Below are 18653 nucleotides of genomic sequence, written 5' to 3'. Positions count from 1 at the left end.
CAAACCTTGGAGTCCTCTTTCATTGGGGGTGTTTTTTGAAACCCTGACACAGACATTGTTATGATACCTGTCATTTCTCCATCCAAAGTCATGCATTGTGTATTTGGTCTTTTGCGGGACCCTGGCCAAGAACAATGTCTATGGAGATTCTCAGCCATCCAGGTCCTGCTTGTCCCAAAGGTGCTTATTTTCCCAAGAGGCAGCTGGACTCAAGAAAGCCCAGTTGCCTCTTGAAAAAAAAAAAGCACCTTTGCCAAGAATAATAACATTCCTTGAAAAGCGGGGATCCTTGGTGCTCTCTGAACTGGCCTATTTTTGGCTCTTTTGCAAACCTTTCATTATATTCTCTAGCAGAGAGCAAACCCCGCTCCCTTCTAGCCTTGAAGTTGTTATCTAGTTGGGCCATGAATATGTCTGCAAGAAAACCACCAAATTCAGAGAACCTCAAGGACTCCACGGTTCAACCCTGAGCTACAAATATTCTCTTCTGTCGATATTCTTGAAAGCTGTCCTTACTTTAGCATGCCCAAGTATGCTAAACCAGCCGATTCTGTCCTACAGACCTGGCAAAAATCTCTTGGAAAGGGTCAAGAACCATTTGGTTTCTAGCAGAAAACAGATGGCCTTGAATCATCTTGGCGTACATATCAAGTTATACCCAAAGACACAGAATAATAGAGTTGGAAGGGACCTTGTAGGTCATCTAGTCCAACCCCCCCCCAAAGCAGGAGACCCTACACCATTTCAGACAGATGGCAGTCCAGTCTCTTCTTGAAAGCTTCCTGTGACAAAGCTCCCCCAGTGATCAGATTATTTTGGTTTTTGGCTTAGCATGTGAATCCAGCAATCTGGTTTGAAAATCATGACCCATTAATGGAACGATTTGTCAATCGCTGGCTTATTCAACGAGCTAGGTTTAAGAACTTAGATGGGTGAACTCAGTCACTGCAAGCTTACAAAACAAGGGGCCAGAGAAGGCAAGCTTTTCAAAGTCTCTTTCTATGGGGAGGGGGGATGATTTACGGTTTGTGATTTTCATCATGCATTAATTAACTTATTCACTGGGGTTTCTCCGGTGCAGTACACTTGTTTTTTTAAAACTGTAGCTTAATTTAATTTGTGTACCCAGCCAACTGTGGCTTTTCCCATTATTCACGATTACAACAATCAGTGACTTGGTACAGCGAGCAAAAGCGGGCAAAATCTGCAAAACCCAAGTTGCAATTGGCGAAAACCGGGTACTGTAAAAGTATCGAAGATAATTACAGTGTGTTGCTTAAGAAGTGTGACTGGGAGGGAGGGATGGGAGACAGAAGAAACGGCAAAGTCTATTTAAGCTGCTTCAGCTGTCTTTGGTTGTAAAACGCAGGGCAAGATCTAACTTGCAGCCCGAATACTCATTTTGGAATAATTTCCAAACCACCAAAACTCACTTTGCAGTCTTAACTGGTTTCTCGTGAAGTTTATCCAACTGGAGAGTGAAAGAATAGAAACATATCATATCTAATGGCTCCCCCCCCCCCCTTCAACACTACTTCAGCTTTTCCAGAGGCTTCTGTTCGCCTATAATTAAGGATGAATCAGCTCAGCATGGAGAAGGGGGAAAAAAACACCCAGCAGCCTTGAAACAACACGCCACTTTCAGCTCTATTTTCCAGGCAGATACTTGTCAAAGAAACAGCAATCTAGTAACCCGTTTTACCTCCTCAGCAAACACACTCAGAGGAGATTCAAAGGAGATACAAAAAAAAAAAAAAACCCACCCAACCCACATTCAACAAAGCTTTGAAATTGCATTTATCTACTTTCAATTTTTTCCCCTCCGGTTTCCAACCCCAAGCTCAGAGAGATACATAGGAAGAAAAAGGATGAGGAAATATTTACATTCACGTGTAAATAGCCGAGCTATTCCTCGTGTCTATAGTAACACATAGAAAAAGAGCAATCTTATCCTGCAAGGACACCAGAAAGAAAAGTACTGGACATGCTCATGTGTTGTTCAAAGCCAAAACAGACCAATCACGTGCTATTCTACCAAGCGTGCAATCCAACTTCCTAAAAATCTAGGTCAGCCTTCTTGTGCCTGGGATCTCCTACATGGGTAAGATTGACTGAATTGGATTTGTACAGCCATCCATCTCATGGACATGTATAATAAACACAATCCATAAAAACCATTGAAAGCAACCAATTTAAATTAAATAGATGACCAAAAACAAGATGGTGGAAAAGCATACAAAAGAATATTCAATTAACAATAAAGGAGGCTACTTGTAGCTCAGGGTTGAAATGAGAAGTCCATGCAGTGGTGGGTTCAGGATCCTGGTGCAACCAGTATGGTGCAATGGGGCCCAGTGTCTCCCACATGCACACAGCTTGCACATGCGTCCTTACTGCCACAACACCTCTGTCACACCTCCGTGATGCTCCAGCTGCTCGGCGGAGCATCGCGCAGGCACCGAGCGCTCCATGTGCATGCACGGAAGTGCCGAAGAGCTCAAATACAGGTAAGGAGCTCGGGCAGGCAGGTGGGCCCTCTGGAGCACTGTACCAGAATGGTACCTGGTGCTTCTGGCAGGCACCGGTATGCCCTTACTGGGACGTACCGCCTGCAACTCACCACTGGGTCCATGGTTCTCTCTGAGCTTGGTTGTTTTCTTGCAGACATTTCATGACCCAACTAGGTAACGTCATCAGGGCTAGTCCTGATAGCAGTGATGATGTCACCTAATTTGGGTCATAAAACGTCTACAAGAAGACAACCAAGCTCAGAGAGCACCAAGGACCCCTCATATTCAATTAATTACCATATAACCACCTAGCCAACTTAAAACCCTGTTTTAAGGGCCAGATTAGCACCTCCACTATGCTTATTGGGGGATTATGAAAAATATCATCTGGCACTTCTGAATGGCACTCCACAGTCCTCAATTTAGTTTGCTTTTGTTGTATTGTAATATAGTAAGTTCTAGCCCCTGTGAAGGTTAAGACAAAGAGTAAAGTTACTAAATTAGCGTAACAGCTGGAGTATCATAGCTGGATGGCCTTGGTGGCCTTGTTACCAAGAACTGTTTGGAGACACAAATGGGAAGAAAACATTTCATACAGAATATATACAGAATAACAGAATTGGAAGGGACCTTGGAGGACTGCTAGTCCACCAACCTGTTCAATCAGAAGACCCTATACCATTTCAGACAAATGGCTGTCTAATCTTTTCTTTAAGACCTTAAAAGCGAAGGAACACCCAACAAATTCTATAGACAAGCTCTGAACGCAAGACATATCAACCAACATGTCATATTTCCAGGAAAACAATAGAATAGGATCCCAATCATAAAAAATATACCCATTTTGGCATCTTAACAATCATCTTGCTTTTTTCAGAATGTTATGGTACAATTATGAAAATAATGTCGATAACTATGACATACAACATTATGTATTTAAAAGAGAGTATAAATGTATGATTAAGAGAATATTGGTTATAATCAGGGTGTATAAAACTATATCTACTCAAAAAGGACTAGATACAGCTAGTACACTGCCACTGCAAAACTGGAAATGGGATGTATTATAAAGAAAAATGTACATAGTTATTTAAAGAAATATCTTGCATTTTTCCTATCAGTCTTCATTTAGTTTTCTGAAAGAGAATTTGCTTTTGATTTTTTTTTTCAAAGTAGAAAAGAGGATTTCAGAGAAACTCTCCAAGACAGAGGGCAGGAACTTTGCATCTATTTAATCCCAAAGTAGCCAGAGGGGCTTATGTTTTTTTGTTTGTTTGTTTTTGTTTTTGTTTTGAAACAATCTTCTCTTCAATTATGTGAAACACCAAGGAAGGAATTTCTTCCTCCTGGGTAAGATGGCTACTGCAAGGAGAGTTTTCTCTTTGAGAAATTAAAGATAAAGGTTCCGCTTGCACATATGTGCTAGTCATTCCTGACTCTAGGGAGCGGTGCTCATCTCTGCTTCAAAGCCGAAGAGCCAGCGCTGTCCAAAGACGTCTCCATGGTCATGTGGCCGGCATGACTCAATACTGAAGGTGCATGGAACACTGTTACCTTCCCACCAAAGGTGGTTCCTATTTTTCTACTTGCATTTTTTACATTCTTTCAATAGGTTGGCAGAAGCTGGGACAAGTAACAGGAGCTTACTCGGTTATGCGGTGTTAGGGATTCGAGCCACCAAACTGCCGACCTTTCTGATTGACAAGCTCAGCATCTTAGCCACTGAGCCACCGTGTCCTTCTAATAATTTAATTTTAGAAATTACTGGATAATTATTAGGCAAGTTCCTTGGCAGGATTCAGATAAACGGTGAAAAAGAACTAGGTGAAGAATTTGGTTGAGAATTTTGAAAACTATGCTCAGCTCCAGAATTACTTCTCCAAGCCTCATGGAAGCTTTACGAAGCCAGAGTTAAGTCCTAGAATTTGTTTTCAATGCCAGGAATCATCTATAGATCAACAAGGAATCAACCAGAAACATAAAGTTCTTAACCTAAAACCATTTAGTTACAATGGCACTGAAAACCTATGACTCTTTTTCACTCTTACCAGCATTGCAACTTCCCTATGGCCATGTGATCACTGCTTGGCAACTGGCATGTACTTAGGACGGTTGAACTGTCACATGATTCCCCTTTTGCGACCTTCTGACAAGCAAAGTCAATGGGGAACTTAACAACTGTGTGACTAACTTAAGAACAGTGGGGATTCACTCAATGTGGCAAGAAAGGTTGTCAAATGGGACAACATTCATTGAACAACTGTCTTGCTTATTGACAGACATTTTGGGCTCTGTTGTGGTCCTTAAATCGAGGACGACCTGAGTCTGAGATAGAGAACAAGAGGAGACAGCCTCCAATTTGGAATCCAATGGGATGTGACGTTCCCTTCTTTCCCCATTGTGGTTCAGAAACAGGAATCTCCTCACCCTCCCACCCAAAGATGTTGGCATGATACCTGTCATTTCTCCATCCAAAGTCATGCATTGGTCTTGTGTGGGACCCTGGCCAAGAACAATGTCTATGGAGATTCTCAGCCATCCAGGTCCTGGTTGTCCCAAAGGTGCTTATTTTCCCAAGAGGCAGCTGGACTCAAGAAAGCCCAGTTGCCTCTTGAAAAAAAAAAGCACCTTTGGGACTTGCCAAGAATAACAACATTCCTTGAAAAGCGGGGAGTCCTTGGTGCTCTCTGAGCTGGCCTGTTTTTGGCTCTTTTGCAAACCTTTCATCATATTCTCTAGCAGAGAGCAAATCCCGCTCCCTTCTAGCCCTGACGATGTTGGGTAACGAAATGTCTGCAAGAAAACCACCAAATTCAGAGAACCTCAAGGACTCCACGGTTCAACCCTGAGGTACAAATATTCTCTTCTGTCGATATTCCTGAAAGCTGTCCTTACATTGTTGTTCAGAAACAGGAATCTTCTCACCTTCCCACCCAAAGAAGCATATCCAAGACATCATGGGTACCAAAATTTCCCCAAAGTTGGGGTGATTATCCTCAGGAACAGATGCCATCTCCAAAGGCTTTTGATCTGCTTTCTCATGTTCAATGTGATTGGAGGATGTAGATTACTTGTAGAGGAATGCAGGGATGATCTGTCCTTGAGGACTAGGGAAAGGGTGTAAAACAGCTACTCTCAGTCCTGGGAAAATGGGAGGCGTGAACAAGAATTTTGGAATAGCCTTGGCCTTGATTCATTTTGGAGACAGTGAGAACCCTTCTTGGCTTCTGAAATTCTGCCCCATCAATAGAGTAAAATTCTGGGAATCCACAAGGCCTCTCTTCCCTAATTTGACCTACCTTGAAAGGCTGGTACATTTTTTTTTTTAAAAAGGAAAGAGATTAAGTCAAATCAACACTATTAAAATGTGTTGAACTTAAGCATTAAGCATTTCCCATATTCTTTGGGATATCTTGCTGTGGTTTGGGCTCTTGGTCCAGAAAGTTTTCTCTGACTTTGCTGTAGAACAGCAGTCACCAACTTTCCTGGCACCAGGGACTGGTTTGGGAAGGAAAATTGTCTTCTATGGACTGGGGACGGGATGGGAGGGAAGGAAGGGGTTGTGTTTTTTTGTACAACCTAGGTCTGTGTTGGCAAACCTTTTCGGCACTGAGTGCCGAAATGGGAGCACACACTGGCGGGGGGGGGGGTGTACCGGAAACCGGAAGAGCAGCTCCCTGACGTGCATGCACATGCCTGGGAGCTGAGCTTCTGGTTTCCAGTGCGCATGCACACACGAAGACCAGCTGGTGTGCTGGAAACCAGAAGCTCAGTTTCCCAGCACACACATGCGTGCCAGGAAGCTGGTTTCCAATGCTCCCATATGCACGAAGACCAGCTGGCTGTTGCGCACCGGAACCCGAAAGAGCAGTGGGCGATGGCTGATGTGCCCAGAGAGATGGCTCCGTGTGTCACTTCTGGCATGTATGCCATAGATTCATCATCACGGAGCTAGATCCTGCACATGTGCAGGTGAAGCTTTGCCCACTCACCCGTTGCCCATGCAGCCCGGTTCCTAACAGGCCACGGACCGGTACTGGTCCCAGGGGGTTGGACCTCTGCTGTAAAGGACGCTAAAGTTCTGTCCCATGTTTCAGAAGTTTATTAAAATTCTCGAGAGTTTCCAAACCGAACAGCAACACATAACATATCTAAAAACTTTTGAATTCGCACATGCAGATTTGTCCCGGTGTTCAACGTTAAGCAACAAATATAGATATTAATCTACATCTAAATGGGCCAACATGAATTTGCTAACCGAAAGTTTCAGTCATAATTATTCTCGGCAATGACTTAGGACATCCAAGTTTTTAACATAGCTCATACCTTGGATTACATTCATACATAATGGCAAGCCAGATTAAAAAAAAAATGTTCTCTGGACAACTCATAAAGGTGTGGCTGACAGGTAACACAAACCGAATGGTTGACAGGTAACACAAAGAGAGCTGGTACATATCAGACAGACAACAAAGAGACACCTCCCTAGGATGATGAAAGATTGGGCACAGGGTGGGTAAACCAGTCATTTATAATGAGAGTGAGATGTTTAATCTACTGACTATCCTCACATCTGCACTTTCTTACTCTACCAAGTTCCAGCACTCATCTCTGGCCAACAAAGCACTATCAACCATGATCATTTCACACCACTAAATCAACAAATGTTGCATTTATTTTAACCATGTTTACTGATGCCGAGTAAACTTCAGTGGCTTCCCTTCACAAACCCTGGCTTAACTGCGACTCAGATCGGCTGCAAAGGCCAAGAAAGGGTTCAAAAGGAGCAAAAGCAAACAGCTTCAGGTGCTGGGTGAACTCAGCCACTGCAGGCCACCATCCAAGGTGGCCGCACACGTGGCAGAGATGGTGCCCAGCCAGCCTCGGTTGCAGAACAAACACGCTTTACTCGACAAGGGGCGAAGCACTGGGTCGCTTGACCAATTTTCAAAGCAGAAGGCCTTCCTGTTTGCTCGATTGCATCAGTTGGAAACCTGCTCCCTGCATTCACAAGCGAACCCTCACCTGTTGGAGGACGCGATCCAGAGGCTCCGCTTTGGCCAAACTCTCGGGGGTTAACCCTGTCAGTTCTCGGCAGGGCTCGCTCAGCTCCAAATTGTCTGCCTTCACTAGGCATTTGTGCAGCGTCCCTACCTGAAAATGTTTAACAAAGAAGGCAGAGGGGGAGGGGGAAGGGGGGAAGGGGAAAAAAAAGAAAAGTAAAACGCCAGGAACTGGATGGAGGGAGCGACTTGTAAAAAAAATAAAATAAAGTGTATTAAAAGGTGGTTGGAACCACAGCTGGCTCCCGTTGAAAATGGGAAAGGGATGGCTGGAGATGCAGTTGCTAATTTTGCAAACTTCCCATCTCGGTTTCCCCTCTGGGCTTTTTGCCTTTTCAAGGAGATTCACAGCCTTCCCATAAAAATATAAGATATTATTTTTGAAGAGACTCAGCTGCAATTCTTGCATCATTCCAATGAGGAGTGGAGGAATAAAATCAGGTCGATCCCATCATTATGAATTCGATTTAGAGATCTCGGGTGGGGGGGGACACACAGCCCTTGAACCTCCCCTCTTGTTTTCTTTTCAAATTATTCATTTGAAATTCACTTTGGAGTGGGACGGGGGGGGGGGGGGGAGGAAGAAAGTCAACATAGGGATTTCATTGGACTGACTTCTTCTGGGTTGCATAAAACAGGTTTCCCTCCCACTCACTCTGGTTTAATTCCCGTATCAAGCGACAGGTTTCCCAAGCAAACATGCAGGCCTGATTTCAAACACAGAAACACAAAAAGGTACATATCCAATATCCCAAACATGGTTAAAAGGCCGTTTGTTTGTTTGTTTGTTTGTTTTACAAGAAGCAAGGGCCCTTAAGAGTCCCTCAAACACGAAAATGCTTCTATGGACCCCAGAATATGGAGCTGGGCGAAGACTTCGTTCTTTTTGTAAAGTCTGGAATTGACTCTCCTAGTCAATTTCAAGGGAAATTTTGAACCCAGGTTTAATTTTGAACTGAGCCTTGTCCAGACTTAATAGTGTCTCCCTGCTTTCTCCCAACCCGCCAGCCCCCCACCCCCACCCCCCAAGCCAAGTTTGGGGGAGGAGAGCAAAGCTCATTCCAGCCCTGGATATGTTTGCTCAGATATAGAAATCCCCCTCAGGTGGTTGAATGAGAGAGAAGAGGTTTTTCCTCTGTTAAAGTGGTTTCGCCTCTCCTTTTGCAAATTGCCCAACGGGTGTACGGAAGAGTTTGGGAAGTCATACCTTCTTGCTGGGAAGATCCACAACTTGCCACACCAACAGAATTAGTTCCCTCTCATCCGACCCCAGCTTAGCCCCATTTCCACCAGCGGATGCCCCAAACAAGACCACCAAACAGTCACTGTGCGGAGAAGAAGCCGTCATGACCACAGAAGGGGGGGAAGAGCTACAATCAAAAGCAGAGGTAAAGGAGAGGAGGAAAAAAAGGAGGAGGAAGAGAGAAGGGAGAGAGAGAGAGAAAAAAAGAACAAAAAATAAATAAAAGAAAAGGAGAGAGAGAAAGAGAGAGAGAGAAAGAGAAAAAGTATAAAACAAGCCAAACACAAAAACTTACAAATAAAGGGCACCCCCATTCCCCAAGTGATCAAAGGGAAGATATAAAAAAGTCACTCTCAGAAAAGCCAGAACTATGGGGAAAGGGAACAGGGGAAAGGTAGCTAAGATTCAAATAACATTTAATAAAAGGGGGAAAATATCTGTTTGCTGTTGTACCTGTATTTTAGGTGAGCTCTTTCTCCCCAGCTCTAACTGGGGGATAAAATTTAACAGGCAGTCCGTTTGTCTCCCTCTGACATCATGGCAGGATCCCAGCCTAGGTTTAAAAAAAAAAATCTTTTTTTTCCTCGCTCTCTTTTTCCTAAGTTACCTGCCCCTCGGTGGAAGCACATGACCTGAGTCAATTTCCCAACAGGCAAAGCCATTGGGCCTGCAGGAAAGGTGGAGGTGGGACCTGCAGCCAAATCCACGCCCAGTTGAGTCTACCTGATTGGGTTTGTGTATGTTTGGTTGGTTGGGAGGGAGGGAGGCAGAGAGATCAGGAGGGAAACTCCCTTTCTCAATTTTAACTTTAATTTCAGGAAGTGCCTTAACCTGTTCTGGTTTTTTTTCCCCTCCCACCCTTTCTCTCTCTCTCTCTCTCTCCTCTATTTCAGGAGTCCTTTATCAGCAAGCGGAATGCAGATCTCCTAGCCACAATTAGGTCCAAAATACACAAGGAGCCTCCCAGGACAGCTGCTTCCAAAGATTTCTGGCTCCAAATATTTTGCGTTTGGCTTCCCCATCTGGTCACCTGCCCATTGAAGTCACCTGAAATGCAGTTCTTTGGATCACAAGGAATTGTGGCCAAAATCGTTGAAGGGGAAGAATCTGTCTTAAAACTCTGGGAGTTAGAATCAGATCCTGTCCAGTGTAAAAGTCACGCAAAATGAAATGACCCTGCTGATGTGATTTTAAAAACCACAATCTCAGATTATAAGGCTAGTTCTCTGGGTTTATTGAGAAGCAAAACATTTTAGTTTGAAGGAAAACCAGGTGTGGAGTCCACACCTCTTAAAGTTGCCAAGTTTGGAAAATAGGTTTCTAAATAATGACCAACTGGACAAATCCAGGCAGCTCACCAGTTTCTATGAAAACATAGGTAAAGGTAAAGGTTCCCCTCGCACATATGTGCTAGTCGTTCCCGACTCTAGGGGTGGTGCTCATTTCCATTTCAAAGCTGAAGAACCAGTGCTGTCTGAAGATGTCTCTGTGGTAATGTGGCCCAGATGACTAAACATCAAAGGTGCATAGAACACTGTTATCTTCCCACCAAATGTGGTCCCTATTTTTCTACCTGCATTTTTATATGCTTTCGAACTGGTAGGTTGGGACAAGTAACAGGAGCTCACTCCATTACGTGCCTCTAGGGATTCAAACTGCCAAACTGCCGACCTTTCTGATCGACAAGCTGAGCATCTTAGCCACTGAGCCACCGCATCCCTTCATGAAAATGAAAACACATTGGCTATTTAAATTTCAATTCCTTTTTTTTTAAATGAATGCTGGAGATCCAGCCAAATTCTCGTACCTCTAGAAATGAATATTGAGATCAGATTCTAGAAATATCCCTTGGAATTAATAGGTATTTAAAGAAAGCACCCGGATGAAACATTGTAAAACAGCACCCCTTAACTGCATTGGAGACTTGCAAATAGGTACAAGTGTCTTACTTAACAACATAGTTGTTACATGAGCTTTGGTGGTGCAGTGGTTAGAGTGCAGTACTGCAGGCTACTTCTGCTGCCTGCCTGCTGCCTGCAATTTGGCAGTTCAAATCTCACCAGGCTCAAGGTTGACTCAGCCTATCGTCTTTCCGAGGTCGGTAAAATGAGGACCCAGATTGTTGAGGGCAAATAGGATGACTCTATAAATTGCTTAGAGAGGGCTGTAAAGCACTGTGAAGCAGTATATAAGTCTAAGTGTTATTGCTATTGCTATTGCACTACCCTACTGTACCCTAGCTTAAATTCTGAATGAAAAGTGAGATAGGAGTCTAATACATCAATAAACACATAATAAATATCTTACGCTTTGCTACTGTTGTAGCTTCTTGGTTTCATGTTTTAAAGTTAACACTATTTTTTTTAAGTGAACCAAACAAGCTACTCAAAAAAATAGGTGAATTGTGTATACATTTTGCTTATAACTCTTCCACATAAATAAACAGGGAAATGGCAATAGCTAAATACTCTGAAGGTGGAGGAACTTCCAATTTCAGAATCCTTCTTGTGAGGTGTTATTTTAATTCTCCATCTTGGTGTTCTAAAGGGAATCTTGCTTAATTTAGCTGTAGTTAAATATCTTTCTAGATTGTTACAATGTAACAAAAATAGTAGATAAATGATACATTTTCAGGCAAACTGGCAGGCTTCCTCTTCATTTATTACTATTACTTAAAATCTGAAAAGTTGCTTTCCTTCACAAGGATGTATGGATAGGACACGTATACCTTAGAAAATAGAAACTACCAAAAAATAAATTAATCATAATAGGGTGCTTCATTATATTTGCTCCACTTCTCAATAAAGAAAGCAAATGAATATGAAGGAAAACACCTTGCCCAGCTGGAACGGAGGGCAGGAAACCATTTTCACCTATTTTGCCTTCTGGGAAAATGGAAACCAGCCTCGCCCACCCTGGCAGCCATTTTGTGAAGGTACCAACCAGTCTGCCTAGCAGCCCTTCCGGAGAAAACCTCCACTTCTCATTACCCAAAAGGCCAAATGGACCAAATAATGTGTATGGGGGAGGGGGAATGCAGTTGCCCAAATCACACCTTACAGGAGAAGTCTCCTCACAATTGGAAAAGCTGAAAGAAAAGACAAGGCTGGGAACCTGCAAAAGCCAGAAATGAGAAGAAACACGTCCAAATATTCTGTTTATACGATGCGAAAGCTAAAACTGAGGGGATTTGTTGGACCAGAGATGGGTGGAGTGGGGGAGGGGGCTCTCCCTTACCTGGTTGGGAGAATACCTGTGGAAATTAATGGCTTTCAGGACCTAAGAAAATGGAAGTGTTTTGTCTGGAGCACACAGGTCATTTGCACAGGTGGGCTGTGAAGGGACTCTGCTGAATGCCTTTAACAGCAGCTGCTTCCTTATCTACTCCAACATGGGGAAGGTGAGGGGGGAGGAAAACAGTCCTTTCTAACACACACACACACACACACACACACACACACACACACACACAGAGATATATGTGTGTGTGTGTATATATATATTTTTACAACCCCTGGTAAGCCCCAATTATGGGAGGAAGCTAACTGCTTCCATCATCTGTCAATCGACTCGTCACAAGAGTCTATCACGACAGAAACCCAATATTTTTACTGTTGCCTTTGTTATATTTGTGTTTTTTTATTTGTGCTGATAAATAAATAAAGGGAGACTAGTATAGATCTATTTCAAGCTATTTAGCTCTCATCTGCTAGCCATACCCTTACTGGGATTTGAACCTGGGCTATATTGCATACTAGGCATACTAGGCAGAGATCTTAGCCATTAGGCCACAGGCTCTTATCCGTTATCAGCGAAGCCAGGGTGAAAGGTATCTATTAGATTTTTACAACCCCTGGTAAGCCCCAATTATGGGAGGAAGCTAACTGCTTCCATCATCTGTCCTTCGGCTCGTCACAAGAGTCCATCACGACAGAAACCCAATATTTTTACTGTTGCCTTTGTTATAAAGTTCCAGCATAAATATAACATATATATATATATATATATATATATATATATATATATATATATATATATATATATATATATATATATATATATATATATATATATATATATATATATATATATATATATATATATATATATATATATATATATATATATATGGAGGGGGAGATTGGTATAGCAAGCAGCCATCTTGGAGGGAGCCAGGAATGAGATAGATAGGTTAAATTTATTTTATTTTATTTATTTAGTTTGTCAAACATGTACAAGATAACAGGTATAAATATAAACATGGACATGAACACAGGAAATGGATGCAAATAAATGGGGAGAGTAGGACAAGGATGGTAGGTACGCTGGTGCGCTTATGCACGCCCCTTTTACGGAACTCTTAGGAATGGGTTGCAAGGACTAGCTGGCCATGCCCACCCCTCCCTTCCCCTTCCAGGAGACTCCACCCAGCCCATTTTGGATGCCAGATAAGTACAGGGCAGAGGGTCTGGGAGGGTGAAAAATGGGCCTCCCGGAAGTTCCGGAAGCCTCTGGAGCGTGGAGGCCATTTTTGCCCCCCCCCCCACAGGCTCGAGGAAAGCCTCCGGCCCCGTTAATCACCGCTGGAGGGCCTCTGGAGTCCGGGAGAAGCCAGTTTTGCCCTCCCGGAGCCTCCAGGAAATCTCTGGAGCCTGGGGAGGCAAAAAATGGGCCTCCTGGACGACTGGAAATGAGTATATTTCCAGTCTCCGCAGAGCCTCTGGAGCCAGGGGGAGGCCATTTTCATCTTCCCGGAGCCTTGAGGAAAGCCGACGGATCCTGGGGAGGGTGAAAACTCCTCCCTCCACCATTGTGCAGGAGGCTGAGTAGGCCACACCCGCATGGCCACACCCACCCAGCAACCGGGCAGAGAACCGGTTGCTAAACTTTTTGAATCTCACCCCTGGTTTAATTTGTTCATAAATAATTCACAGCAAATATACCAAATACTCTTTTCTCCTCTCTTTTCCCCACAACAACAACCCTGCGAGCTGGGTTTGGCTGAGGGAGAGTAGCTGACCCAAAGTCATCCAGTTTGCTTTCTTGGCTAAGGCAGGACTAAAACTCACCACCTCCTGGTTTGTGGCCTGATTCCTTTATCACTAGACCAAACTGGCTCCCTTCCGTTTATGTTTCCCACCTTTTTATGTATCAAAGAGGATCAAGGGAATGCAATCCTGAAACTTCTTCATTACGCTTTCCTTTTTTCCCTGTTCTCTCACCACGTATTTACTCCAAGGTTATTTCTGTACTCCTCTTCTTCCCCAGCAATCTAGCATATCTAAGGAATTCTGCTACGGGGTCAGTGCTATTGGTGGTTATTCAGGCTTTCAGACATACATCCAACAGGTAGAGCGTTGACTGCAGTCACCTCCCTCTTGACTTTTGTGATTACATCCTGCAGACATTCATGCCATCAAATTTCAGGCTACCTTTTTGGAATGAACTTTGTTTTTAATTATAGCATTTTTGTTATTCTTAGACGCCTTGTGTTAGGACAGATTTGTAAATTATTGCTTCCTCTGCTTTTAATTAAATAATGTATTGTTCTCTTTTAATAGATCTCTCTGGCTGCTTTGGGAGGAAGACCAGATTACAAATAAAGAACAATACACATTAATTCAAGATCCAAGCATCAAAGACCAAGGCAGTTCTTCCTGAGAGGAAATTGGAGTAGACAATTGTAAGTTATACATAAATGATTAAAAAAAAAATCTGGAGCCATTAGATGAAATAATGTTTTTGCTTTTTGGAAAATGGGGGAGTAGATTGTGATCTATTGTGAAATGATTTTTTTGTCAAAAGAAGCTAATTATATGTACATAAGAGTGTCTATCTGTTCACTGTTAGAAGTTGTCCTTATGATTGTTTAGTCTGAAGCTGTGACTGAAGACAATGCACTTCTTTATAGTTGACAATTCAGTTAGCCCAAATATGTTGCAATATCCACAATCCCTAAAGGTTCATAAAATAAGAGAGCTGGAAGGGACCTTAGAGGTCTTCTAGTCCAACCCTCCTGGAGGGAGACAGAGGCACCACCACTTCCATGGGGACTTTGTAAACTGGGGGGGGGGATTCCCACGATCCTTGACCCCAAGGCCGGGAAGAGCCCCACCAAGGTCTACCGTCCTCCGGCAGGTCGTAAATCCGAGCAACTCAAGTGGGATGAGCAAGGAGTGCCTGAAGGGCCCCAGGGCTGAAAAGGAAGCGGGGAAAAGGCCCGGGGCAGAGAAAGGCTAAGCCTCCAAGGGCCTCGGCCCAGCCAGAGAGGTAGTCAAAGCCCCGGGGCTCCTCTACTCACTTCTCTAGTAAGTGGATTGATCTTGCTTCCTTCGGTGAAAAGTATTTCATTCCTGTGTCATTTCAAACATAAACAGTCCTGGAGTTATGACCATAACTGGGACAAGAAGTTCCATTGATAAGCAAAGTCATTAAGTGAGTCATTCCAATTTTAAAGTCATATTTGACACAGTTGTTAAGCGAACCACTGCAGTTATTAAGTGAATCATGACAATTGCCTGCTTGTCAGAAACCAGCTGGAAAAATCACAAATTTTGACCAGGTCACCCAGAATTCTGCAACCATTGTAAATACAAGACAGTTTGCCAAGCATCCAAATTTTGATCACGTAACTGTGGGGAATGCTGTGGCAGCCATAAGTAAGAGGACAGGTCGTATTTCACTTTTTTTCAGTGCCGGTGTAACTTTGAATAATTGCTAAATGACTGGTTGTAAATCAAGGACTACCCTACCGAACAATATTTTCAATGGTCCTTCTATTTTTGGAAATTGGGCAATTGTGTTTTCTCCTGTAAACCTGGATTATACACCATTCTAATCCATGGGTTGTCACTTTCAACCTTGACATTTTTGTTCTGACTGAGGCTTCACAAAATCATGAAGCCGACTCCTTGTCCCAACAAAACCCCTTTCTATTAAGCTAAGGTGAATTCTTCTCATTCACATCCAGCAAAGTCCCGGCAAACAGTCTTTCAAGGGTGAATTTACAACCACAGACCTTATCAGGCTTGGAGAGCTGCCAGACTGATATCTTCCAAAGGCAACACTGAACAAGAAAATACTTGGCAAGGAGTCTCTGAGAGTCACGAACAAATCTTCACACTAATTAAGCAAACTAATTGTCTCCTGCAAACTCCACTCCTCTGTCGCTCCTCTTTATTCCCTCTGGGAGGGGCCATTCACCGTCCAACTGTGGCCTTACTCCCCAGTCAGCCCTTGTTCCACACTGGGAACAGGCTCCAGCTGTTCATCTGCCTTACTGATGTCTGACTCTGAAGGCAGCTGATAACTGTCAGACAGCCCTGGCCCCATCTCTGCCTCCAATGCAGAGCCCTCATCAGAGCCTTCCCCAGACTCCAGGACTCCTGGCCCATGTTCCTCCCCAACCTCCTCACTGTCTGAGTCTGCCACCAGCTCTGCTGGCTGCTGGCGGGCCACAACAGTTTTCTTAAGTCATGATATAAAATACCATTTTCTATAAGGATGCCAGATTGTGTCTGAATCAGGGACACATTTTTTTGCAGGGATGTGAGATTCCAGATGCTTTGAGCTAGCAAAGTTTGAATGAAACTAGGATTTTGCCAAAGAAAAATCTTATTCTTGCTTTAACATGGCTTGGTTCGGTCACATTTATAGAAACTCCAATTTTCAGGTTATAACCCAGGTCAATGTTAGTGCATGGTGATAATTAATCGAATTGCCTACAGCTAAACTTTCAATGCTTCATTCAGCCAGATGATATCCCTCCCTGTTCTGTCTTTCTCCCTTCTTGCAAGCAGAAGGAATGACTAAGCAGCATGAAATATTCAGATTTGTTATAGTATTGTTCTGTAAGATTCGAGCATCGTCAGAATAAATGTGATAGTTATGAGAGATTTACTTCCCCTCCCCCTTCGCTTTATTAAATTAGGGCTGCCTCCAATTCTGAGACTGCAAGTCTCAGAATTCCTTAGCCAAAAGTTGCCAGGTTGCTTTAAATTATATGGGATTAGGAAGGAGAATTCTGGCTGAATCCCTGGAGAAATGCCATCCATGGCACCATGGACTTTGGGGCTGCATATTATTGTGCCCCAGATTATTTCCTTTCCTTCTTGAGGAAGAACTGATCCTGTGTAGACTTTCACAATGATCAAGAGTAGCAGGCAGGAGCTGTAGGTGACAAGGAACTGTTGGAAGAAATGCCCATCGGGGTTCGGTTCCAAGTGGGGAGAAAGACACTGGGAACATGGAGACTGCTTGGAAAGATGGTTTAATGGTGGGCAGGACCACATGGTTTGAGGTCCTGGGCAAAAAAGAGCACATGGGTGAGAGAGAGAAGGAGAGAGATTTATACCATATCTTGGGCCCTGCCTTGGAGCTTCCTGTTCCTGTGTAAGAAATGTACTCTGGTTGGTTGTCAGACTCACATGAAGCCAGGCTGAATCTTGCTGGGTGATGATATAATGAAGAGGCTTTGGACCATTCCTATTATGACTTAATGGCTTTGTCCGGGTTTGGGTCTTGAGTGAGGGCAAATCCTATCACCCTGGAGCTGAAGGTCTTTTGTGTTGTAGATAAGCTGGCCCAGTCTTTTGTCTTGTAGATAACCAAAATATCTGCTGGGGGAAGGGTTTCTGTCTTAAGATTTCTCTTTTAGGGGAAATATTCTATTCTGCCTTTTTAATATTTCCTAGAATATCCCATTTTCCTAGGAGAGGGGTAGGTGTCCACTTCCTACAGGAGAAAGGGTGGAGTTTGGGAAAAAATCAGGTGAGCTGACTTCAGGTATTTTCAGGGAAGAGGCAATCAAGGGTAAGAATGTGTTCAGAAAGAACAGCAAGGAGTTGTGAAGTCAAAGCCAAGGATAGCTGCAGAAGTAGGAGAGAGAGAGAAAGAGGGCTAAGATGGAGGAAAACCAGAGGTGGGTTTCTGCTGGTTCGCCCCGCATTGGGCGAACTGGTAATGGTGGCAGTGGGAGGCTCCACCCACCCTTCTGGATGCTTCTGCACGTGCGCATGAGCGAACCGGTACTAAAAAAAATTGAAACCCACCACTGAGGAAAACATTTGGTTGTTTGGGGGGGTGGGGTGGGGGCAGAGAATTAGATTTCTCAAAAAAAGCAACTATCTTCAAAGGTGGGTTGATGATTTTCCCTCCCTTCTCCATTTACCTGTCCCCCCCCAAAAAAAAAACCAGGATACAAATATGGAAATTGGTCCCAATTGTGAGAAATGAGATGAGAAGCTCAGAAGTTGAAATCTGACAATGGAACATCATTGATAGAATTAAAATCATGTGAAACATTAGTCCCACTATAATGCCTTGGTGAGACCACACTCGGAATATTGCATCCAGCTTTGGGTGCCACGGTATAAAAAAGATGTGGAGACTCTAGAAAGAGTGTAGAGAAGAGCAATGCAGATGATTAGGCAGCTGGAGACTAAAAATATGAAGCACAGTTGCAGGAATTTGATATGCCTACTTTAATGAAAAGATGGACTAGGGATGATATGATAGCAGTCTTCAAACTCAAGGGGCTGCCACTAAGAAGAGGGGGTCAACCTATTCTCCAAAACATCTGAAGGGAGAATAGGAAGCAATGGGTGGAAACTAATCAAGGAGAGAAGCAACCTAGAACTAAGGAGAAATTTCCTGACAGTTAAAAAAATTAACCAGTGGAACAGCCTGCCACCAGAAGTCGTGATTGCTCCAACACTGGAAGTTTTTAAGAAGATGTTAGATAACCATTTGTCTGAAGTTGTGTAGGGTTTCCTGCCTAAGCAGGGGGTCGGACTAAAAGACCTTCAAGGTCCCTTCCAACTCTGTTCTCTTTATTTT

At 43.5% G+C, this 18653-nt stretch overlaps 1 protein-coding gene across 2 annotated transcripts in view; it reads right to left on the bottom strand.

Annotated features, from left to right (window-relative positions):
- The window catches only part of ESRP2 (epithelial splicing regulatory protein 2), a 62679-nt gene extending 53262 nt beyond the window's left edge, over positions 1-9417 (bottom strand). The window contains exons 1-3 of one of the 2 annotated variants that reach the window (XM_087729344.1): positions 9270-9417; positions 8781-8943; positions 7536-7664 (exon numbers count right to left, since the gene is read on the bottom strand). In XM_087729344.1, the coding sequence (XP_087585470.1) occupies positions 7536-7664; positions 8781-8921 (270 nt within the window). In that variant the 5' untranslated portion in view covers positions 8922-8943; positions 9270-9417. The remainder of the gene's footprint in view (positions 1-7535; positions 7665-8780; positions 8944-9269) is intronic. The other variant, XM_087729345.1, reaches the window with a different exon arrangement.
- Between the last annotated feature and the right edge of the window lie 9236 nt (positions 9418-18653).

The sequence above is a fragment of the Thamnophis sirtalis genome, unplaced genomic scaffold (genome assembly GCF_051295495.1).
Source record: "Thamnophis sirtalis isolate CommonGarterSnake01/CBP01778 unplaced genomic scaffold, rThaSir2_p1.2 scaffold_14, whole genome shotgun sequence".
In the NCBI taxonomy this organism is placed as follows: domain Eukaryota; kingdom Metazoa; phylum Chordata; class Lepidosauria; order Squamata; family Natricidae; genus Thamnophis; species Thamnophis sirtalis.
The sequence above is the reverse complement of the archived record's forward strand: the minus strand, read 5'-3'. Positions and strand labels throughout refer to the sequence as shown.